General features: G+C 46.9%; 1 protein-coding gene across 1 annotated transcript in view; it reads left to right on the top strand.

The window, feature by feature from the left end:
• Window positions 1-16952, top strand: part of arl10 (ADP-ribosylation factor-like 10) — a 28664-nt gene extending 11712 nt beyond the window's left edge. Inside the window, exons 3-4 of the mRNA XM_056284396.1 lie at window positions 5942-6117; window positions 16490-16952. Coding sequence (XP_056140371.1) covers window positions 5942-6117; window positions 16490-16663 — 350 coding nt within the window. The 3' untranslated portion in view covers window positions 16664-16952. The remainder of the gene's footprint in view (window positions 1-5941; window positions 6118-16489) is intronic.
• The last annotated feature ends 8490 nt before the right edge of the window (window positions 16953-25442 follow it).

Genomic DNA, 25442 nt, shown 5'->3' with positions numbered 1-25442 from the left:
ACAGAGTAAAATCAATAAAATAACATAAAAGGAACAAGTCAGTGTCTTATAAGAAAGCAGCTATACCACGCTACCAATCACTGCCGGGATCGGTAGCGTGTGGCACTGAATCTTATATTAATTAGTTAAACTCTTGATGATTACATTATCAGAGTCACTGAGCCGGCAAATAAATGTATACATGAGATTTCTTAGAAGAGTCTGGAAGGTGTTGACTCCTGCAGCCACAAACATTTCACTTGCACTACACCATCTAGGTGTTTTTAGCAGTATTCTCATAGCATCATTATAAGCTACCCGAAGCCTCTGTAAGCTTTATTTTTTGTAGTTTGACCACAGGTGTGCAGTAAAAAGTGGTATACAGTATGTAGTTTGACCACAGGGGGCAGCATAAAGTGTACAATATGCTCTGAACAGACATCTTCACACTAACTGAACATACAAACTAACTTGCGTGACAGGGTGTTTGCTTGTGCATACATCATGCGGCATTGCCTATAAACATCATCATCGTCTGTCATTTGTTCAGTAATATAGTGCCCAAGATATTTCACCTTATTACATACCCCAAGATTATTATCAGACAATTTAAAATCAGGACATGTTAGATGATTGACCTCTTTGGTTCTGCAGATCATGACAACACTCTCACTAGCATTGTATTTGATATCGTGCTGCACACCGTACACAGAACATACATCAAGGAGCTGCTGGAGACCAGCGCTACAGGGACTAAGGATGACAAGGTCATCTGCATACATAATATGGTTCACCAAGGTATTACCCATCATGCACCCGGTGTTACAGGCTTTCAGCTGCCTGGACAAATCATCAATATATAAATTGTAGAGAACTGGAGACAGAATTCCCCCTTGCCTGACACCATTGCTGACCCCAAATGGGGCTGAAACACTATTACCCCATTTCACTTGCATAGTCTGGTGGGCATACCAATAAGCCAGAATTCTCACAATGTATTTAGGCACCCCTCTTTGACTCGATTTAACGAACAACTTTCAATGATTAACATGATCAAAGGCTTTAGAAGCATCAATAAAACACATAAGAACCGATGAGTTTTGGCCTCGGTAGTTGTTAATAATTGCCTTTAAGGCATATATACATAAGTCAGCGCCATGTTTAGCTTTAAAACCAAACTGGTTATCCGTGGAGTTGATAAATTCATGCACTCGAGCCATCAGGATTCTTTCTAGGACTTTTGACAGTAAGCTGGCTAGAACTGTAGGCCTGTACATACTTCACCAGTTTTGTCCTTAATGACTGGCACAAACGGTACAGACAATGTTGAATCTGGTAGCAAGCCATGGATCACAAAGCCAGTAAGAAAATAGCAAGGAGAGCAGCTATCCTCAGACTGGCATATTGAAGGTGTACAGCAGTTAACCCCCCTTCTTCTCTCACTTCTTTCCAAAAATTAGCAACATTATTCCCTAGCAGCTTCTTAGCCATGGAATCAGCCTTCATGGTTGCTAATTTTTACAAATGAAATGAATGGCATACTTGTATCTTACATTAGTGAGCTTCTTGTGTTCAAGCTCAGGCCCTTGTCTGTGTCTGTCTGCCATAGCCCATGATTTAAAGGCTTTACGGGCTTCCTCACGATACCCAGCTGCACACTTGTTCCAACCAGGCCTGATGTCATGCGTCGTATCTTTATACTTGTAGTAGGGCTTACTGCCTTCATACAAAGCACTAACAATATCATCATACATGCAGCAGAGACCTCTCCTATGCCCCATATCATTAAAATTAATGTCTCTGTACATAACTGCATGTCTAAGCAGATGTATATTACCCATAAGATGTCCTCCTCTGTAAGTGTTGACCAGTGCAAAATTCCTGCGTTGTCACTATCTCCATTACTATCTCCATTACATAGCATTCATACTCCCCAACGAGGCATGTGCATCAGCAGTGCAAATACAGTGGTCCAGCCATGACGTAGTGTGCCAGGCCTCACTTATGTATGTATAACTATTTGTAGGCAAAATCACTTTGCTTGACAATATAAGACTATTATCTTGACAGGACTGAGCCATGTGGAGTGTCTGGGTAGCGTAGTGGTCTATTCCGTGGCCTACCAACATAGGGATCCTGGTTCGAATCCCCGTGGTGCCTCCATCTCAGCCGGCGTCCCTACAGGCCAGATGTGGGTATGTGTCCTGGTCGTTGCACTAGCGCCTCCTCTGGTCAGTTGGCGCGCCTGTTCGAGGGGGAACCGGGGGGGTATAGCTTGATCCTCCCACGCGGTACGTCCCCCTGGCAAAACTCCTCACTGTCAGGTGAAAAGAAGTGGGTGGCGACTCCACATGTACCAGAGGAAGCATGTGGTAGTCTGCAGCCCTCCCCAGATCGGCAGAGGGGGTGGAGCACCAACCGGGACGGCTCGGAAGAGTGGGGTAATTGGCTGGATACGATTGGGGAACAAAAGTGGGGTGGGAACCTGAGCCATATGATTAGCAAATAATGAGTTCCTGTCTGAGATATCCGCATTTAAATCCCCAATGACATACATACTGGAAGAAGTATTATCTTGAATAAAGGAATTGATGAATGCAAGCCTACTTAAATATTCATCCTCATTCTGATGGCATTCATAGGGTGTATGCACATTACGGATAATTCCCCGTCACTGTGAGTAAACTGTAATGCAATCCACCAGTCAACATCAAGCCTAACCACATTTATCAGTGAGTCGAGCTTCTTATTCCATAGAATACCCACACCCCCTGGTATCCTGCCTCTGACTATTCCCATACCACGGTCAGTTGTAGACTCCCCAGCCCCATGAAAGTTAGTATCATTGAATGAGTTTAGTTTTTCCAAGTCTTGCTTTGCTATAAAGGTCTCTTGCATACATAGTATGTCACAGTTCTCCAAAAGGTTTCCAAAAGAAGCTAGAGACTTAGTTTGTCTGAGTTCAGTAGAAGAGTTCCATAGTGTGGGGGTCTTAACACCAAAAGCCTGGTCACCCTTTGTGACAAACCGAGACCTGGGAATAACCAGCAGGGCTCCGTCTGCGGATCTTAATGGTCGAGAGGGCGTATAACAGATCAATTAATCAGAGATGTATTTAGGATCAAGACTGGCCTTAAAAGTGAGCGATACATTTTTAAAATCAATTTGAAATCTAACAGGGAGCCAGTGTAGGGAGACAAGCACAGGGCTGATGTGATCATGCCTCTTTGTCCCAGTAATGAGTCGAGCAGTGGCATTTTGTACCAACTGGAGATGGTGGAGGGAGCCCTTGGCTGATACCCAATTAAATTGTATTGCAATAATCAAGCCGAGAATAGATAAAACCATGTAGAACTTTGTGCAGATCGGCAACTGATAAAAATGACCTAATTTTGGAGATTAACTTGAGATGGGGAAAGCATGACTGAACAACATGTTTGATTCAAAACCGAGGTTTGCATCCAATATTACCCCAAGATTCCTAGCAGCCCGGTTAAGACCACCAGGATTAGTAACAAAAGAGCCGGTGGAATTTTTGGGACGGAACAGAATGACCTCAGACTTCCATTCGTGATGAGGGGGCGACTGGCATCCACCAGGCTGAGCATCCTGAGCCTGCGCTGATGTCCATCTGGCGTGAGCCCCACTCAGTCCAGGACAGCTCACCTGATGGCTCGGTATTTCTCCTGGGAGGACGCTGGTAGGCTGTGCACAGCGGCTTGGGCTTCACCCATGAGCAGAAGGAGCCCATTCCTCCTCTGGCCACCCGCATGCCGACACCGTGCCTTTGAGGATGTTGAGTAAAGCTTCAGGGTCGTTGGCAGATGTCATCTGGGGTAGGGTGATCTTGGGCCGATGAGTCGGGGAAGTGGCCTGATCATCCCCGCGGGCAGCTGAAGGAGAACTCGGCAGCTCCCTCAGGAGAGCCTGGTCTTCCGCCTGCTTAGCTGCCAACTCCTGCAGGGGTTTGGTGGTGCTGCATCCAAGTCTGGCACTCCTGGAGGTCGGCGATTCGGTGGAGGGCTTGCCCCAGCAGAGCTGCTTGTGGCTCTATCTGGGGCACCACTGTGGCAAATCTCGTGCCACAGGAGGGTTCAGAGATGGAGGACAGATCAGATTAGTGATAACACAGGGATTTTCTTTCTTTTTTAATTTACAAAACGTGCAAACTCAGAGTCTGCTCGCAGGCTGCACGGCTGGTGCTCAGCGTTGGATGAGCCTTCTTTGTCCGTTTTCATCTCTTTTCCTTTTCTCCATCTACTGTGTTCGCTAACGCGTCTGCTCCCCGCGACCCACACCTCCTCCCTCTCCGCTTGCAGCTGAGGCTCAACCACACCCCACTACCACAATCACACTGAGCTGGTTGGTAAAGTATAATATCAAACCAAAACTAGCTTGGAAAACATTCTCCCTCAAATATTTCACACCTCATTTTGTGATAAATGCTAGGTCGTAGATGCTCATTATCATTAATTTAGGTGATAAAATTGTGTATCACCATAAGACAATGTCTTGGCTTTCATCCCGATGCAATTCTATTGAAAGACGATTACGCCCAAAACTCCACCAGCTGTTCTGACCAACTACTTTGCCTTTCCCTGCGTTAAGCTTTGCCAGCTTGTGAAATCAAAGTGATAAAATTTCATTTTGCTGGAGTGAAAGAAATTGCCAAACCATTGAAGGTTCAGCTCCACTTTGCGGTTGTACCGGGTTGATGGATTCATGGGGGAAACTCCTTAGTTGCTAGCAGCTTCAGACACAGATTACATGCGAGCTCCCAGTGCCTCAAACAGGAAGATGAAAACATAATTTCCTCCTTTCATTATAAAAAACCTCCCGTGGCTGAGCGCTAGCGTCGTGTCTTGAGGTGCCATTTAGACTCAACAGGTTGGCTTTGGTTAGAACTGCATCAGTGTGGTTACCTAGCAACATTTTCCATTAAGGCTGGTAGAAGCTGAAGGCATGCTGCTGTGCTGGGCTGACGACAGGGGTGGTGAGGAATATAAATTATGATTCTTCTGACTCCTGAGCGATGTTGACGCTGATGATCCGTTTGCTGAAAAACGATGAGATGGACAAAAAAGAGGAGAAGTGGGGGATATATCCCATCCGATTACCCCGCATCCCAAATATTATGGTTAATGAGTATATTTGATTGACAGCTGATGATTGCTTATGGCATGAAACAGGCTTGTGCTGTCTCATAAAGAATTTACTTGACTCACTGAATTTTATATATATATAGATATATATAGATATAGATATATAGATAAAGTAGTGGCGTCTGGGTAGCGCAGCGGTCTATTCCATTGCCTACCAACACGGGGATCGGCGGTTCGAATCCCCGTGTTACCTCCGGCTTGGTCAGCCATCCCTACAGACACAGCTGGCTGTGTCTGCAGGTGGGAAGCCAGATGCAAGCACGCGTCCTGATTGCTGCACTAGTGCCTCCTCTGGTCGGTCGGGGCGCCTGTTCGGGGGAGGGGGGGACTGGGGGGAATAGCGTGATCTTCCCAGGCGCTACGTCCACCTGGTGAAACTCCTCACTGCTAGGTGAAAAGGAGCGGCTGGCGGCGACTCATGTGTCGGAGGAGGCATGTGGTAGTCTGCAGCCCTCCCCGGACTGGCAGAAGGGGTGGAGCAGCGACCGGGACGGCTCAGAGAGCGGGGTGATTGGCCAGGTACAATTGGGGAGTAAAAGGGGGGAAAATCCAAAAGAGAACAAACAAACCCAGTCGGCAAAGATTAATTCCAGCTATTCAGCCTCCTGCTAGACTCGGAAACCCGTGGACGTGGTTGAGAACCACTGTGGTAGGTGCTTTAGTTTCCTCCCACAGTCCAAAGACGCGCACGTTGGATGAATCAGCTTCTTGAAAATGCCCATACGTGTGAATGGTGTCCAGGTGATGAGAGTTGGCCCTGAGATGATGTGACTTTAAAAGCGTGTTGTTTTGTTCTCTAGTCGGAGGCGGTGAGGACCTGAGGCAGTACTGGTTGGAGTACCTGAGGAAAACTCACGTCTTGGTGTACGTCGTCGACTCTTCGGACCGGCGCCGTCTCCCGCTGGCCAAGGCCGAGCTGCACCGCCTGCTCAAAGTCCACCCGCAGGTTCCTGTGGTGGTCCTGGGGAACAAACAGGTGAAACCAGTGGTCGTGTTTGCTGTTTCAGAATCAGTTCTGTAGTTTCTGCTTTGCTGAACAGTGAGGCGACAGCACAGACTCACAGATCACACACGGAATGATGTCCAACAGCTCCAGAGTTGGACTTTGTCCCGACAGTAAAGGCGGTTTAGGGCTTAGCAAACCTGAGAGTTTTAAGTCAGTGGAGAACCATCTCTCTCTCTCTCTCTCTCTCTCTCTCTCTCTCTCTCTCTCTCTCTCTCTCTCTCTCTCTCTCTCTCTCTCTCTCTCTCTCTCTCTCTCTCTGTCTCTCTCTCTCTCTCTCTCTCTCTCTCTCTCTCTCTCTCTCTCTCTTTTTAATTAAAAATCACAGACTCTTACAAAAATGGGCATGGAAATAAAGCAGTAAAAAGTTGTGGACTTGCTTTAAGCACAAAAACTTAAAAGTTGTCAAGGGTTCAACGTTAATGTTTTGGGGTTTTTTTTTTTCACTTGCCCAGTCGGGCAAGTGGGTCAGAAATTTACTTGCCCTAAGTCAACTTTTACTTGCCCCTATACAAATTGTTTCATTTATTAGCGATTATCAAATAACAACAAAGACTGAATGTTAATTGTCATGTTTAGTCTTTACTTAAGTAAATGCAACATAGGGACACAGTGTGTCATAGATGTGTAGAAACAAACTACTACTACTACTACTACTACTATTACTTTCGGCTGCTGCCGTTAGCGGTCACCACAGCAGATCATCAGTTTCCATCTCTTCCTGTCTTCTGCATCTTCCTCTGTCACACCAGCCACCTGCATGTCCTCCCTCACCACATCCATAAACCTCCTCTTCGGCCTTCCTCTTCTCCTCTTCCCTGGCAGCTCCACATTCACCATCCTTCTCCCAATATACCCAGCATCTCTCCTCCACACATGTCCAAACCATCTCAATCTTGCCTCTCTTGCTTTGTCTCCAAACCGGCCAACCTGAGCTGTCCCTCTAACATACTCGTTCCTAATCCTGTCCTTCTTCATCACTCCCAGTGAAAATCTTATCATCTTCACCTCTGCCACCTTCTTGCATATCGAAAATGGTATGACCCAGCCCCCCGTCCATCCTTCTCCCCAGAGATGGACACATTAACTGTGAGTGATTGAGCGAGTGAACTTAATCATGTGTGAGTGAGTGAAAGAACAGGCTATAGCAGATGCTTTGCATCTAAAAACCTAATGAGACCATACAAATAAAAACCTTAATTACACCGACGTGCTCTCTGCCCTCCTGACAGCTATCTTTGTACAACATGCTCTGCATCGAAATTGGCAACTGCTGGCCCCTCAATGCTAATGGATAGCAGTTTCCACAAAATATCAACTGAAAGGTTGCTCTGCCAATCTGTTTTAAAGTGCTTCATGGCACTGAAGCCACGCTCACGGCGCTGGATAATGGGAGCAGGAGGAGCAGCTCGACCACCATCATCAGCAGGTTTGCGGAAGCTCTGCAGCCTATCAGGGTCTGTTAAAAAGTTGGCCAATGCCTTGCTTTGTTGGACCTGGGACAGCGCGTTGATCACCACTTTTGCACTTGACCAGTCCTGGTGCCTTGCCTGACCCCTATCACAGCCCACCCCATCCAGTACATCAGCAAAGTGGTCTGCTCCGTAACTGGCCAGGTCCGCCTCCTCTGCGAGCCACTCCCTCCCATCCAACTAAACTCGCAGGTGCCTGAAGAATCTTGTCACTCTCCAGGTCCTCGAAATGGCTCCTCGTGCTTTTGATGACTGCATCAAGGAGTTGGCTCTTCAATCTACTGACATAAAATTTTAATTTCAAATAATTTGTTTTAAAGGTAGGGACAATGTGCAATTAAAACACTTCACACAGTGAACACGACTGAGTAAGCCCTTTTATGAACAACAGGCTCATTGAACTATATCAACAAATGCTCTTATTGTCCCTTTTTCCATTTGCTACCTGTCAAATGTATCCCTGCTGTCCTGGCTAAAGTTCTGGAGCTGCGCCGCATGGAGCTGGCCCTCTGCAGAGTCCTGAAGAAAGCCTTCAAGCTTCTCTCCAGCTGCTGAGTGCATGCTTGTGAGCATGAGCAGTGCAGTCTCAAAGGCCTGTAAGGCCTTGGGGAGTGTAACGTTGTACTCCTGGAGCTTCAGACTGAGACTGCAAAGAATAACAACGTCACTAATACTAACACTACACTATGCTAATCACCAAAAACCATACAGAGGAAGAAACGGGAAAAAAAATTGACCGGCTCAAACCTTTTAGGATATGTTGTACCAGGACCATAAACAGGAGGTAGATGTAGTCCTTCAGGATCTGGACACACTGCTTGGCTCTCCCAATCATGTCTGCACTGGCAGATCTGGAAAAAGTACACAAACATCGCAGTTGTTCAATAATGAGAATACAACCCAGTAATGCAAATGCAAATTGAAAAATAGGTGACTCTGCCACAAGTGACTTGCCTGGTTTCAATGGTGTTCTCCGCATGTGCCAACACCACAGCATAGTCCTTCATGAGGGTCTGAAGAGCTTTCTCCATATGCGGGAGCCACTTTGTTCCCCGAGATTGGTCGGCTTCCAGATCTTATGCTGGTGGACCCCACTTAGTGCTTTGAGCTCTCTCCAGGCTCTGGCTGAAGAGTGGCATTGTTTGTGGAGGCCTCTGAGGAGCTCAGCCACCTGTATGAAGAGAAGGAGGAATTAGTGTAGGACACAAAACATTACTGGGTTAAACATACACTCATTTCAAATTAATGCATGCAATAACACTTACTTTCTTCATTCTGTCATCCCAGTTTATGGCATCGGGACCTCTTCCCGGAGTAGAATAGAGACCAACTCGCCATGCCTCCCATGGGGAAGCATGGGGGGTGGTCTCTACTGAGGCTCCATCGGATCCGAAGCCGACTAACTTCTGCGTCAACTCTGGGAGACCAACTTTCTGAAATTCTGTTTACAGAATGAAAAGTTAATCATGTCCATTTTTTTAACTACTATCAAACATCTGTTTATGAAACGTAACAAAATTTCATCAATGTTTCCTCAAATGAGTTTAGAAATTAATTTACCAGCATTAACAGCTGCACAGTGTCTGGAAGGCAGTGGCATGGTGGGGTTCTTCTACTGCCAAGATTCTTTGGCTCCCCATCTTTCAGGATCCAGACATAAACTCCCTCAAGGTCATGGATGCTCACATGAGTGGCGGAGTCTGCCTGGACACTGAGGAACTTGGCAGCTCTTAGGTCCTCCAAGAATGGTTCCCAAAGGTTGTCAGATATGACCATGGCAAACCAAGAGAGACAAATGGATAGCTTTCAAGAATCCTAATAGAATTGGGTGGCATGGTGGGCCAGCTGTTAGCACTGTTGCCTCACAGTAAGAAGGTCCTGGGTTTGAACCCCGAGATTGTCCAACCCTGGGGTCATTCCTGGTCATCCTCTGTATGAAGTGTGCATGCTCTGCCCGTGTCTGCGGTGGGTTTTCCCTGGGTGCTCCAGTTTCCCCCACCGTCAAAAGAAACATGCATGTTAGGGTTAATACTCCTGTCAGTGCCCCTGAGCAAGGCAATGGGAAAAGAACTGGAGTTGGTCCCCGGGCACAGCATGAGGGCGGCGGCCCACTGCTCCGAGCGACACGCATCACAGCTAGGATGGGGTAATTTGCACGAACTGCACTTCCTCAAGGGGATTAATAAAGGAAACTCAATCTTAATTGCCGGTCTGTCACTCACAACATTTAATCAAAATTCATTCAGCCACCTTTGTTTTTAAATCATAGCCATACAAAATTTATAGAATAGTACAGAAGTTGACCAGCCCCCCCCCCCCTCACACACACAAAGACACTTCGTAAACCTTAAACTCACAATTCATTTTCTATGGACGAAATACAAACTCAACGTTTTCTGTGTTTTAATGGGAATAGCGTGATCCTCCCACGCGCCACGTCCTCCTGGCGAAACTCCTCACTGTCAGGTGAAAAGAGGCGGCTGGCGACTCCACATGTATGGGAGGAGACATGTGGTAGTCTGCAGCCCTCCCCGGATCGACAGAGGGGGGTGGTGCAGGGACCGGGACGGCTCGGAAGAGCGGGGTAAATGGCCGAGTACAACTGGGGAGAAATGTAAAACAAAAACAAAATAAACGAATAAATAAATAAATAAACCTTGCAAACCACAATATGTCAACCAGTTGTTTGTTGCTGTTGTTGTTTTTCTTGTTAGCCAAGGAGGCGCAGAAGCTGGTGGAGCTTTACACTCTCCTGTGAAAGCTTCTGTGGATGGAGACATGACATTTTCTTGACAGTGTTTCAATGTCATGTGTTTTAACATCAGACCTTTCTTTGTGTATTGGGGAGAACGTGATCACGATGTGTCCTCATCATAATAAAAGGCCCTATGTTCCCTCGGCCCGTCATGTGGGTTCCTCCCCGCATGAGAAACACTTTGGAAGACAGAAAGGCAAAAAAGACATGGTAACATACTAGCTAACACGTGCTACTACACCAGAGACTGTCGAGTGAGTGGTCTCAAAAGAAGAGAGCAGACACATCCAGGGAGCACAGAGATGACCTTGAGACAACGTGTCGGCACTCATTCTCGGCCTTTTTCCATTTTCTCCTCACGACTTGAGCGCAAATGGATGAATATCTGTGAATGTGGCAGCAGGGCAGATGGGTACAGACAGAACACGATGACAAACAGAAAGGAGCTGGAGGGAAGAAAGACAAGCCATTTTAACTGGAGTCAATGGATTTGCTGCGCCTATTAAGTGGTAAATCATCATGCCTCTGCTCCTGACAAATACTAATGTTTGCCTTCTACGAAGGAGTCTGACTGGTCTGTGGCCTGTACTGCACACAGAAATACCCGGCAAAAGAAAAGGAGGAAGACCGAGGAAAAGATGGAGACGCCGGATAGAGGAGGACACGAGGAGGGTTGGACTGCGGGAGAGTGTTGCATCGGACAGAAAGCCGTGGAGGGCAAAGGTCCGCCGCGGTGACCCCGGAGGACCAGGGAACGAGCCGAAAGAAGAACGAGGAGTCTGTGACTAAAACACACGTCCGAAGCCTCCCGTCGACTTTCGACAAAGCTCTGCCTGAACATGAAGCGTGACCGTTTATGAAACATTCAGTTACACAACCGACATTTCAATAACTGCTTTCTTTCCCTTTTCCAAGAACCATGCCGTTGGATCCGCTAGAATCCGCCTCTCTGCGGTTTTCCAGAATCTGTTTTCATACACGGGGGCTGACGTGTAGGCAGACTGTTCATATTGACTCTGGCATTATGATGCCTCGACAATATTTCCTATTGTCCGTCCAGCATTTGGGCTAAGCCGCGGAGAAAGGCAACCATCTCGTGCCTGAGTTCACAGACCCTTTTCAGTGCGTTACCCTTACTTAGCCATCTATAAGTGCCCGGCTGACAAGCTGTGCTGTAGGCCCGACGTGGCTCTGATGAAACTGATCATCGGCATCGTGTTGTCCATGGTGCTTCTCAACGCACCGCTCAGTGCTGCGCAGAGACGCTCTGATGTCTCAGACAGTGCAGTGGTTTCATCTGTGGCGTGAGGGCAGCAAGGCGAGCGGAGGGTCCCTGCACTCTCAGGGGAGGGTCCCTGCACTCTCAGGGGAGGGTCCCTGCACTCTCAGGTGAGGGTCCCTGCACTCTCAGCGGAGAGTCCCTGCACTCTCAGGGGAGGGTCCCTGCACTCTCAGGGGAGGGTCCCTGCACTCTCCCTGACATGGAAGGGCCTCCGTCTGGGACCAGCTTATTGACTCGTTGCAAATCTAGCCCGTCCTCATTGAAAAATGAAACAATCTTCTCAGAAATGATTTGACCGGTTGTTTGTCCCTCCTGCGATGGCCTGGCGGCCTGTCCAGGGTGTCTCCGGAGCCGCCTGCCGCCCAATAACTGCTGGGATAGACTGCAGCCTCCCCGCGACCCTGAGAGCAGGATAAGCGGGTCAGATAATGGATGGATGGATGGATGTTTGTCCCTCCAACGGAATTAAACCCAGCACATCATCACGAAAGCCCTCGCCATCAAAGAATCTCACATATAGACGCAGCTCTGCGATACCACTGCCATCGGTAGACTCATCGACAGCGAGTGACGTTTGGGAAACATCCGTTGCTAGTGCTTCGACTCTTCTAATTGTAGTTGTGTCGGACATGGGTATTTTCCGAATAGATGAAATGATACTGTTCTTAACCTTTTCATCCGTCACCACGTCCTCTAGACCAGTGTTTCTCAACCGGGGGTCCGCGGACCCCTAGTGGTCCGTGGTGTAATTGCAAGGGGTCCGTGAAAATAAAATATCTTTAAAAAAAAGATCCTATGACATTTATAGAAATAGGATTATTTTACTCAAATGTGACTGAGACCTTTATCTACCTAAACTATAAAGGGTAACAGGACTTTTTTCTCTAATTACAGCTGTTTCACAAGTGTAATCTATTGTATTTTAATAAGAGATCTCGCTCCCGTTTGCATTGTTAAAAGTTACTGCATAAAAATTCTGTTTTGTTACATATATCTGAAAGTTACTGAATACATATTCTGTTTTGTTACATATATCTGAAAGTTACTGAATACATATTCTGTTTTGTTACATATATCTGAAAGTTACTGCATAAGAATTCTGTTTTGTTACATATATCTGAAAGTTACTGAATACATATTCTGTTTAGTTACATATATCTGAAAGTTACTGAATACATATTCTGTTTTGTTACATATATCTGAAAGTTACTGCATAAGAATTCTGTTTTGTTAACTATATCTAAGTTACAACTGAAAGCTCTTATTTTTGCCCCAAAGAGTGAATAAATGCTATAATGCAATTTAAAATGCAGTTTCTACTGTTTCTATCAAATTGCAACCCCCCTCCCCCAAGATCCGGTGGAGGGGTCCTCAGGGTAGATCAAAAATACGCAGGGGGTCCAGAACCCCAAAAAGGTTGAGAACCACTGCTCTAGAACGGCTAGCATGTATGGCGACAGAATAGTGCCAAAAAGCACTCGCGCGATAAAACATGCATTCGGGCGTATTATATTATTTCACACAGGTAGATATGAACTGCGAGCGCGCAAGTTATCTCTGTGCGCGCGCACTCCGAGGAAACTGTTCCCCGAGCGAGGGAAAAAATGCTGCGAGCGAGGAGGAATCTGTGACCAGCGCGCCAAACAACCACTCGGAAATCACTCCGCTCTCTCCAAGCTGATTTCTGCTCGCGCGAAGCGAATTTCTGCTCTCTCGCCTGAAACTTTTGGCACAGTGGGGGAGGGAACCAGGGGCGGTATTGGCACAGTGGGGGAGGGAACCAGGGGCGGTATTGGCCCAGTGGGGGAGGGACCCAGGGGCGGTATTGGCACAGTGGGGGAGGGAACAAGGGGCGGTATTTGCACAGTGGGGGAAGGACACAGGGTCGGTATTGGCACAGTGGGGGAGGGAACCAGGGTCGGTATTGGCACAGTGGGGGAGGGAACCAGGGGCGGTATTGGCACAGTGGAGGAGGGAACCAGGGGTGGTATTGGCACAGTGGGGGAGGGAACCAGGGTCGGTATTGGCACAGTGGGGGAGGGAACCAGGGGCGGTACTGGCAGTGGGGGAGGGAACCAGGGGCGGTATTGGCACAGTGGGGGAGGGAACCAGGGTCGGTATTGGCACAGTGGGGGAGGGAACCAGGGTCGGTATTGGCACAGTGGGGGAGGGAACCAGGGGCGGTACTGGCACAGTGGGGGAGGGAACCAGGGTCGGTATTGGCACAGTGGGGGAGGGAACCAGGGGTGGTATTGGCACAGTGGGGGAGGGAACAAGGGGCGGTACTGGCACAGTGGGGGAGGGACCCAGGGGCGGTACTGGCACAGTGGGGGAGGGACCCAGGGGCGGTATTGGCACAGTGGGGGAGGGAACCAGGGGCGGTACTGGCACAGTGGGGGAGGGACCCAGGGGCGGTATTGGCACAGTGGGGGAGGGAACAAGGGGAGGGGTCGGTACTGGCTCTGCTGTGATTGGTCGTTTCTGAAGAGCGAGATTTGATTGACAGCCCTTTTCTCATGGAAGTCTGCTGAAAGGAAGAAGACAGCGGCGTCTGGGCAGAGGTTCCTTCAGGGAAGAAACCCTTGGCTGAATTCGGGCATTTGTGACGAACGAAAACAGTGGCTTGTGTAAAATTTCATCTAAGTATGTTTCTGAGAAATATGTTATTGTAGCTAAACATCAACATGAGTCTTTATATAGTCTATAACGTTATTAGTTAGCCCATAACGTTAACCGTAGCTAGCGTTAGCGAATAGCTAACGTTAACTTAAAGTGTATAGTTAACAAACATTTTTGACAAATGACTCTAAATATTGTTCTATTGTATTTAAAGTTGAAATGTTCAAGAGAAATCACTTCTCACTACTATCTTGCTTCACTTCCCTTCATTTGTCAAAAATGATTTTTAACCTGACATAGGTTAACATTGGTTAGCTCCGTGTCTGCCTGGCAACAATGAATATTACGTTATTAACTGAACTACATTAAATAGATATCATTAAATATTATTTTAGAAACTTGCTGGTTGTGGCATTGGTCAAAAGTTGATGCATGTTCTTACACATTTCTAAGTTGCCTGCCAGACATGGGAGCTAGCTAACATTAATCTTAAGTTAGCTATTCGCTAGCGTTAGCTGACGAAAGTTAACGTTAGCGTTAGCTAGATAGAATGCACGCAGACTAATACTGGTAATTAAGTTAACTACACTACACAACATATTTCTCACAAACATATTTCCCTGAAACTCTCCTAAAGCCACTATTTTCATTCATTGCAAATAGTCGAATTCAATCCAGGTTATCCTACCTGAAAAAATGCCTGCTCAGCAGCGGACTTCGAAAACGAAGTGGTAATGGCGTCTTCAGGGACTGGGAGTTCACTTTCCCTGGGCTTTCTGAAAGGAGGGCTGTCAATCAAATGTCGCTCTTCAGAAACGACCAATCACAACAGAGCCAGTACCGACCCTGTGTCCTTCCCCCACTGTGCCCAAAGTTTCAGGCGAGAGAGCAGAAATTCGGTTCGCGCGAGCAGAAATCAACTTGGAGAGAGCGCGGAGTGATTTCCGAGTGGCTGTTTGGCGCGCTGGTCAAAGATTCCTCCTCGCTAGTGCTTTTTGGCACTATTCTGTCGCCATACCTCCTGTCCGCGTGCTCCCGACCCTTCTGGAAAATGTCTGCTGAAGCTCGAGTGTTGACGTGTCTTCTCAAATTATATTACTCCGAGACAGCGACAGACTCCTTACACAGCAAACATATAGTAGGCTTCTTTCCGATATTAGAAAACATACATTTCTCAGTCCATTCGTTATTAAATTGGCGATTTTCATTGTCAACTTTCCTCTCGTTCAAAGTGGACAGTGACATGTTGGGGTTATTTTGTTTGCTACTGTAACCGGTTATTTTCTTGCCCGGTGCGAGATTCGATACGGGGTGTACTGCACCACAAGGCGACGTCACTAACCGCTCGGCTAAAGGGTCAGACCCGTTAGCTAGGGGCTAGCGTGCCTTATTAGTAGTTTACAGTCGTCACCCTCTCCCGGAAGCGCGCCCTCGCGCTTTGTTCTTCCCGCGCTCCGAAGAGACTTCTGAGGATCTGCACACTTCCGGATCCCGCCGCTGCCACCAATATAACCGGTTATTTTCTTGCCCGGTGCGGGATTCGATACGGGGTGTGCCGCACCACAAGGCGACGTCGCTAACCGCTCGGCTAAAGGGTCAGACCCGTTAGCTAGCTAGGGGCTAACGTGTCTTATTAGTAGTTTACACTAGCTAGCAGCAGCAAGCAGGTTAGCGCGGCACACTCACCAGCTTGGCAGCTGGTGGCGCGCACGTAGGGAGCGTCGGGAGCAGTTAGGGGCGGGACCAACAGTCTCCCATTGGAGGAGATTGAATGGGAGCGCATTCGTGCCCCAAAACTGTCTTTTCTTCGCGGGAAAATGCATTATAATTTTAAATGTTCTAATAAAAATTGATCAAAAGCCGGAAAAATAATCCTCGGGCCGGATTTGGCCCGCGAGCCGCCAGTTGACTAGGCCTGATTTATAGACACATATTTCCTTGATATTTAGCATCTTTCTCTGTCTATTCAGAGAAACACGCTCTCTCTTCACTGAATCACCACGGCTTTTATTCTAACACTCATGGACCTGCTGGATTAATCCATTAAAGCCCACATGTACAACCAACACACATGCATTATTATACACTCCAGCAATCAACAATCACACACACACACACACACACACACACACACACACACACACACACACACACACAGTTTTTCTGGTTGAGATGAAATGAATAAATTGAGCCTCTCTCCCTCCATGTTCTCCTCAGGACAAGCCAGGCGCCATCAGCGTATCGGAGCTCTATGAGGAGTTGGCTCTCGGCTTGGCGGTGGAGGAGCGGAGGCTGTTCCTCCTGGCTGCCCAGCTGGGCACTGAGGGATCACCGAGGAGTACCTACCGCGGCCTGCAGGCCTTCCACGACCTCCTGCTCCAGCTTGTCTGATCTGCACATGCTGTGAGAAGAGGAGGTGGTTGTGGATTTAACACAAAATGCTGCTGCTGGAGGAGAGGAGGAGAGACAAGGAGGGGCGGGCTTCACCTCCTTCTCCTCCAGCTGTTACTGCTGATGTGAGGAGGCTGAAGGTGGAAATGTGAGAGGAGGAATTGAAGGTGGGGGAGCAGTGGAATTACAAGGCAGAGAGGACATGTAAATGCTGTCGAGGACCTCATTCCTTGGAGAGGACCCTTCCTCTCCTCGGTTCGGGGTGAGTAAAGTTTGAGTGGGAGTGAAGGTGGAGGGAGGTGATGAGATGAGAAGGATCGGTTCATCTAATTATCCACCTACTGCGAAGAAGGAGGGGGTGGACGAAGATGACATTAGATCAAAGATTTTTTTCATTCATATTCTCGGCAGCCAGCAACTCAGATGGTGATCTGATCTCTGAGACCACGTGGTTCCCAATTAATCTCTATAAACAGATTCTATATATTGTAACGACCACGGATGACAAGACTCGCTAGCCCTTGGCTAACGGCTCAGACCCTTTAGTCGACTGGTTAACGTAATCGCCCGTGGTGCGGGAGACCCGGGTTCGCGTCCCAGCTCCGGCGGTTCCCGGCAGGCCACCCCCTCCCCGAATTCGCTACGTTGGTGTCAGAAGTGGGATGGTGAGGCCATCGGAAGCATGTTGCGCTCAGAGGCGTAAGGAAGCTGGTATGCTGAAGCGCGGGGACGCGCTTCCCGAAGGAGAGGAGAGGAGAGGAGAGGAGAGGAGAGGAGAGGAGAGGAGAGGAGAGGAGAGGAGAGGAGAGGAGAGGAGGGTAAATGACCACGGATAAGTAGACTCGCTAGCCCTCGGCTAACAGGGCGGGCCCTTTAGTCGACTGGTTAACGTAGTCGCCCGTAGTGTGGGAGATCTAGGTTCGCGTCCCAGCTGTGGCGGTTCCCAGCTGCCCCCTGAATTCGCTAGATACATGGTATTTAAATATTAGAATCCTTTGGAAAGGGACAAAGGTTTGGTATCGGAAGCCGTTTCCAATTTAGTCCGTTGTAATTTGAGTAGTATTGATCAATCACGTTTGAGTAGGCGGCGATTTGGACATGCTTTGGTTGCACACAAATTAACAGCGTGGGGAGGCAAAGAGGTGAAAGGCATTGGCTGAAATCTCGTCTGGACCTAAAACACCTACAAAAAAAAGTATCAATGTTCGTGTATTTTGTGGAGAAACATTCGACTCATGTCGACTACTTGTGAAGCAATCCGGTCATGGACTTGGTCTCTCAGTTCCAACTCCATTCTTGCGTCTCAAATTGCTAATCCGACCGTAAACAACGACAGGTGCACGGAAGAGACAGTCTTTATCGGAAATGACGCGAGCAGCCAGCAGCTACACCGGAAGCCCCGAAATATTGGCCATAGCCCCAAGACGATTTAGCCTCTTGGGTTCCGAGATTGTCAGTCAGGTCTTCAGGTGTCAGCAGAACCTTGGGTGTTCTATTCTAGGAGGTAGCAGGTAATTCATTACATTCGCCTGTTGCTAGGCCTGTCTACTGGTGAGAAACTGGCAATGCCATTAGTAACACGATAAAAGTGTCACAATGCAGTATGTTATGAATAATCCACAACAAAGTGTGTTAAAGGATTTTAATGAATGATGGAAAAACCACCCCATGCGAGCAACCACAAAGCTGCTATATAACCACAGCAAATTTGTGTAAGAAGCGTATGAATTTAGAACAGCGATTAAACTTGAGACAAATTACACGTGCATTTTATGGTTTTAACACGGTGTAAATTGTGATAAATTATGATATTACAAACGCTGTGATTTTTTGCAATATTTTGTCAAAATGTTGGAAAAATGTTCGGTTTACATCAAATCAGAGTAATCAGCCCATTGCGAGTGTGATCGCCTGCTGTTGTTGTGATTCTGTCCTGTTACAGTGCTGGACCTGACACCTAGTGGTCAGAGATGAATCTACACAATGAAGCAGAGACACTGGAACCTCTCTGTGTGCCATCTTATGCAGTATAATCAATATTGTGGAAGACAGTATCGCAATACTTACGTGTATCGATATTTTCTTGCACCCCTACCTGTTGTTCCAGTTATTCCAGCCGTCCAATCACAACAGGGGAATGTAATGAACTGCCTGGTAGAATAATAAACCAGCAGTACTGGTGACACCTGAGGACCTGCTTGAGAACCAGTGTCCTGTACATGCATTGGTGCTTCTCTGTGAGCTCTGATTTATCTAGAAACACGGACGCTGCGGCCGGGGTGTGGGAAGTGAATTATATTATGTCAAGATGGTCACACTTCGGAAGTGTGAGGAGACTTCCTTCCGGTGGCAGGGTTTGTTCAGAAGTTGAAACCATTTGTTTGTGTCGATGAAGAAAACTGTTGAGGACGAACCCTGGTCCTCACTGGAGACTTGGAGAGATATTTATTCTACTAGCCCGCCAAATCCGCATGTTCCTGAGATCTGTATAGGGAGGGACATAAAAGGGATACCTTGTCATTTTGAATTAGAGTTGGTTAATTTGCCTCTAAAAGACACTTGTCAAACTGAAAAAAGGTTCCTCATCTGAACCACAATCTAAGTTTGCTTTCAATCCGCCATTTTAAACTTTTTTCTTGCAGCCAAATGACACGGCTGGCTGACATCAAGCTGAGCTAATACTACACTGCTGATGCCAGACTAAACTTACCAAGTTCCAATAGCTGTTTGTTTTTTTGGTTTTTTTTTTTACTTGGAATTACTCAATAATAATGTTAGTTTATTAGCTTTTTGGTTTGGTTTCAAAACAAGGGGCACTAATGTTTCCATAATGAATGCTAAAGATACTAGCAGGCCATGGTAGCAACGCAGTGGGACAAGTGATGGTTTTCAGAACGACCTCGAACCTCGTGTCCAGTAAATGTGAACATCCAAATTCAGTTGTGCGGAGCGATTCATATTTTCGAAGGCAAACCTGACAATCAAAGGGAAAAGAGAACCCAACAGAAATGTATCAGCGGAAAAAACACAAGGAGCCATCAGACTTCACCCATGTTCAGATATAAATGGTGTTTGAACAGGTGGAAAAGCACTGGTGTGAGTCAAACAAACATCTGAAGCCTTTCTCCACGAAAGTTATGAACGTCTTCATACTTTCATCTCGGTGTGGACTGCAGTGTAACACACAGCCAGTAAATACAGTTCACTTTCATTCAAACCTACTACTACTACTACTAGCACTACTACTACTTTTGGCTGCTCCTGTTAGGGGTCGCCATAGCGGATCATCCGTTTCACTCCTGACCCTCTTCTCCACCCACTCCACCCTGCCTGCACTCTCTTCTTCTGCACTCCCCATTACTTTGAACAGTTGACCCCAAGTATTTAAACTCATACGCCTTCGTCACCTCTACTCCTTACATCCTCATCATTCCACTGTCCTCCCTCTCATTCATGCATAGGTATTCCGTCTTGCTCCTACTGACTTTCATTCCTCTTCTCTCCGGTACATATCTCCACCTCTTCCACATACTCTTTCTACAGATCACAATGTCATCCACGAACATCATAGTCCAAGGAGACTCCTGCCCGATCTCATCCATCAGTCTGACCATCACCATTTTAAACAAGGGCTCAGAGCTGATCCTTGATGTCATCCCACCTCCATCTTGAACCCATCTGTCAATCCAACCACACACCTCACGACTGTCACACTTCCCTCATACATATCCTGTTCCACTCCTACATACTTCTCTGCAACTCTCGACTTCTTCATACAATACCACACCTCCTCTCTCGGCACCCTGTCATATGCTTTCTCTAAATCTACAAAGACACGATGTACCTCCTTCTGACCTTCTCTATACTTCTCCATCAACATTCTCAAAGCAAACATCACATCTGTGGTGCTCTTTCACGGTATGAAACCATACTGCTGCTGCTGATCATCACCTCTCCTCCTCTTAACCTAGCTTCTATTACTCTTTCCCATATCTTCATGCTGTGGCTGATCAACTTTATACCTCTGTAGTTGCTACAGTTCTGCACATCACCCTTGTTCTTGAAAATCGGTACCAGTATGCTTCTTCTCCACTCCTCAGGCATCCTCTCACTTTCCAAGATTGTGTTAAACAATCTAGTTAAAAAGGCAGCAGGGGTGTCCGGGTAGCGAAGCGGTCTATTCTGCTGCCTACCAATGCGGGGATCGCCGGTTGGAATCCCTGTGTTACCTCTGGCTTGGTTGGGCATCCTTACAGACACAATTGGCCGTGTCTGAGGCTGGGAAGCCAGATGTGGGTATGTGTTCTGGTCGCTGCACTAGCGCCTCCTCTGGTCCGTCGGCGTGCCTGTTTTGGGGGGAGGTGGAACTGGGGGGAATAGTGTGATCCTCCCACGCGCTATGTCCCCCTGGCAAAACTCCTCACTATCAGGTGAAAAGAAGCGGGTGGCGACTCCACATGTATCGGAGGAAGCAAGTGGTAGTCTGCAGCCCTCCCCGGCTCGGCAGAGGGGTTGGAGCAGCGACCGGGACGGCTCGGAAGAGTGGGGTAATTGGCCAAATACAACTGGGGAGAACAAAAAAAAAGGGGGGGGCAGGACACAGCTGCGATCTCTCCTAAACATCCCCATACCTTCACAGGTATGTCATCTGGACCAACTGCCTTTCCACTCTTCATCCTCTTCATAGCTGCCTTAACTCCCCCCTTACTAATCCACCACACTTCCTGATTCACTATCCCCACATCATCCCACCTTCTCTTTCTCATTGTCTTCATTCATCAGCCTCTCAAAGTACTCCTTCCACCTTCTCAACACACTCTTCTCGCTTGTCAGCACTTTTCCATCTCTGTCCTTCATCACCCTAACCTGCTGCACATCCTTCCCAGCTCGGTCTCTCTAAGGCCTGTTCTCTCCTTAGTGTACAACCTCTCATACAACTCACCATACCTACTTTCCTTTGCCTTCACCACCTCTCTCTTCACTTTATGCTGCATCTCCTTGTACTCCTGTCTACTTTCTTCATCTCTCTGACTATCCCACTTCTTCTTTGCCAACCTCATCCTCTGTATACTTTGCTGTACTTCCTATTTCCACCACCAAGTCTCCTTGTCTTCCTTCCTCTGTTCTGATGACACACCAAGTACCTTCCTAGCTGTCTCCCTCACTATTTCTGCATGCTTGCCCAGCCATTCGGCAACTTTTCATTACCACCCAGTGCCTGTTTTAACTCCTCCCTGAACTCCACACAACAGTCTTCCTTCTTCAATGTCCATCGTCAAATGGTGGAAGTTGAAGAAGGGGAAGTTGAAGAAGCAGAATAGAAGTTGAAGAAGAGGAATCTTCCTCTTCTTGATCTCCAAAGTTATCGTACAGACCACCATCCGATGGTGCCTAGCTACGTTCTCCCCTGTCACCGCCTTGCAGTCTCCAATCCCTTCCAGATCATACCTCATACATAAGATATAGTCCACCTGTGTGCACTTTCACTCCCTCACTATTTCTGCAGTGGTTGTCCAGCCATCTGACAACTCTTCACTACCACCCAGTGCCTGTCTTAACTCATCCCTGATCTCCACACAACAGTCTTCCTTCTTCAACTTCAAACATTTGATCGTTGTCTCTGCCTTCACTCTCTTCCTTTTCTTTGTCTCCAAAGTCATCCTAAGGACCACCAATGGATGCTGCCTTGCTACGTTCTCCCTTGTCACCACCTTGCAGTCTACAATCCCTTTTAGATGGCGCCTCCTACATAAGATATAGTCCACCTGTGTGCACTTTCCTCCACTCTTACACGTCACCCCGTGTTCTTCCCTCTTCTTGAAATATGTATTCACCACAGCCATTTCTATCCTTTTTGCAAAATCCACCATCATCTGTTCTTCCACATTTCTCTCCTTGACACCATACCTGCCCATCACCTCCTCATCACCTTCGTTCCCTTCACCAACATGCCCATTGAGGTCTGCTCCAGTCACCCCTCTCTCCTCCTTGGGTACCCTCTCCACCACCTCATCCAACTCACTCCAGAATTCTTTTTTCTCTTCCATCTCACACCCCAACTTGCGGGGCATATGCGCTGATAACATTCATCGTCACACCTTCAGTTTCCAGCTTCATACTCATCACTCTGTCCGACACTCTCTTCACCTCCGACATGCTCTTGACATACTCTTTCTTCAGAATTACCCCTACCCCATTACTCCTCCCATCCGCACCATAGTAGAAGAGTTTGGACCCACCTCCGATTCTCCTGGCCTTACTCCCCTTCCACCTGGTCTCTTGCACACACAGTATATCTACCTTCCTTCTCTCCATCACATCAGCCAGCTCTCTCCCTTTACCAGCCATAGTGCCAACATTCAAAGTTCCAACCTCCGCACTCTTACCCTTCCTCCTTTCCCACTGCCTCTGGACATGCCTCCCCCCTTTACTTCTCCTTCACCCAACAGTAGCATAGTTTCCACTGACACCCTGCTTGGCCAACAGTACCGGTGGCAGTCGTTGGTATCTCGGGAGTCGACTGATCTGGTATGGGCATCTGATTTATGATCCGCATATTTGATTTGGCAAATGTCTTACGCCGGATGCCCTTCCTGACGCAACCCTCCCCTGTTATCTGGGCTTGGGGCCGGTACTAAGAATGCACTGGCTTGTGCATCCTCAGTGGCTGGGTTAAATTCACTTTAAATCAAATACAGAATATATCATTTTAGGAAAACTGAAATTCAACCCTCACATTTTCCTGCTAACATACAAATACACCAAATGACAAGGTATTACTTTAGGGAATGAGCTAAAGGGACTGTTTGGCTGACAAGTCATTCAATTCTGCTGGATTCCAATTAAAATGTCTCCTCAGTGGATTTTACTCATGTCTGGTAGGAGTATATACCAGCTCTCCTCACTTATATGGATGAAGATGTGGAGTAACACACTTTGAAACACTTTGTTGCTGGATTATGTCAGATTCATGTTTCTTAATGAAGTAGTGCTCACATTTTTACTTCATGCTAAATTTTCCTCCTTTTATCCAAACTATCAGTGTCCGTTGTTGCGTAGATTTGACACTTGTTGAAGGTTTAAGTGTACTGCACACTGATCTTTACAATGTGCTTTTATTTCCATGACAAAACTGAGGTTTGTTTTGTCAGAAGGAGCTCATGAATATCTTATCACTTTGCTTTCTGTAAGGCTTTGTGATAACAGTACTGTTAGAGACTGAATGTAAGCCTGTGTTCCTGATTTGTGTTACATTCATACACTCCGCTAAGTGTTTGCCTTTCATGCTCTGATACCTGTCTGTGGCAGTTTACAAAACTACAAAAACAGCCTCTACATGAAACAGTCATTTATTTAATCTATAATCTATTTTATTCCTTGGAAAAAACAAACAGAAATTATTATTTTTTTTGGTTTTAGAACTTAAACATGCATTTCAGTGATTTAAATTCACTCAGATAGTTGTTATGGTGTAAGTTTAATGTTAGGGGAGTCGTCGTTTATCTTCAGACGTATCATTTGATGTGTTGTAACTGTGTTAGCGCCCTCTCTCTGCACACAGTTCAATTCTCAGCAGGTTGAGTTCACAAGACTCTTTGGTTATAGCTAGCTAGCTCGCTAACTAGCATAATGTTGCTAGGCAGCTATTCAAAAACAGACCAGCTGACTCACCGACTAATGATGATAATTAATTTATTGTCCAATCAATCAGCGTATTAGATGATGTCATTTATCAGCAGAAGCTGATTGGTTTTCAGAAATTGTTTAATTATGTTGACGATCAGGAGGAGAGTTTCTCGCGGGGCTTTAGTCACGTCTTCACTGCAACAGCAGTCCAGATGTTTGGGTAACTTTGCATTAACAAACTTTCTGTTAGAAATACACAGATTGGAAAACGTGGTTTTCAGTAGACTGGGTCTTTAAGAGATGATAAACCGCTTGTTCAAAAGCACTCCGGCAGACAGTGAGACGTCTTGGCTCTGCGGGCCGTCCTCCAGATAAACAGACTACATGATTCCCATTGGAAGCACACGGAGAGAAGACAAAGGCACCTTTCGACTGAACTGACACATCAGTGCAAACACAAACAGGTTTCCTCTGCCGAGGCCAGGAGGCACGCGTGGCCTTGACACGCCGGCCAAAGTTCTGCAGCTAGTCAACCAGGGGTTGTTTTCACCGAGGACTCATGCTGACAAAGACTGACAAGGTGTTTACGTTGCACGCTGGTAATGACACGGCTGTGAGGGATTATTTCAGCCTTTCAGCGGAAAACAAAACCCAAAAACAAGGGTGAACAGTAATCCCTAGACCCCGAAAAGTCAGACGAGTGAATGTGTTCTGTAGACGTACTCGTCATTTAAAAATAATAATCCAGACTGTAGGCCTTTCTCACGGTTACATGGTTAACAGGGTAATACCGTCTCATTTCTGAAATATCTTTCCACCCTCCCTTGATAGAAAAAAAGAAAGACTAAAAGCCATTACAGCTTTTCCTGATGGTTTTAATGGGAACTGCAAGTTTTTGATGGTGTGTAATGGTCTGTATCTGATGTCTAATGGAAACCACCAGAACATGTTGAGCTCTATATTTGACCGTCAGGCTCAGGTTTCTGCTCAAAACCATTAAAACCATTATATCAGTGTACAAGAACACAGTAAAACATGATGGTTTTGGTGGTTTTCTCTACTGGAAGCCATCAGAATTCTTCTGATGGGTTACCCCCCCCCCGCGCCAGCGGGGTTGCTTTACCAGATAGTTTAACTAGGAGACTCAAACCCA

This window comes from Lampris incognitus, chromosome 8 (assembly GCF_029633865.1).
Source record: "Lampris incognitus isolate fLamInc1 chromosome 8, fLamInc1.hap2, whole genome shotgun sequence".
NCBI lineage: Eukaryota > Metazoa > Chordata > Actinopteri > Lampriformes > Lampridae > Lampris > Lampris incognitus.
Note: the sequence above shows the minus strand (reverse complement) of the source record. Positions and strands in the feature narration are given on the sequence as shown.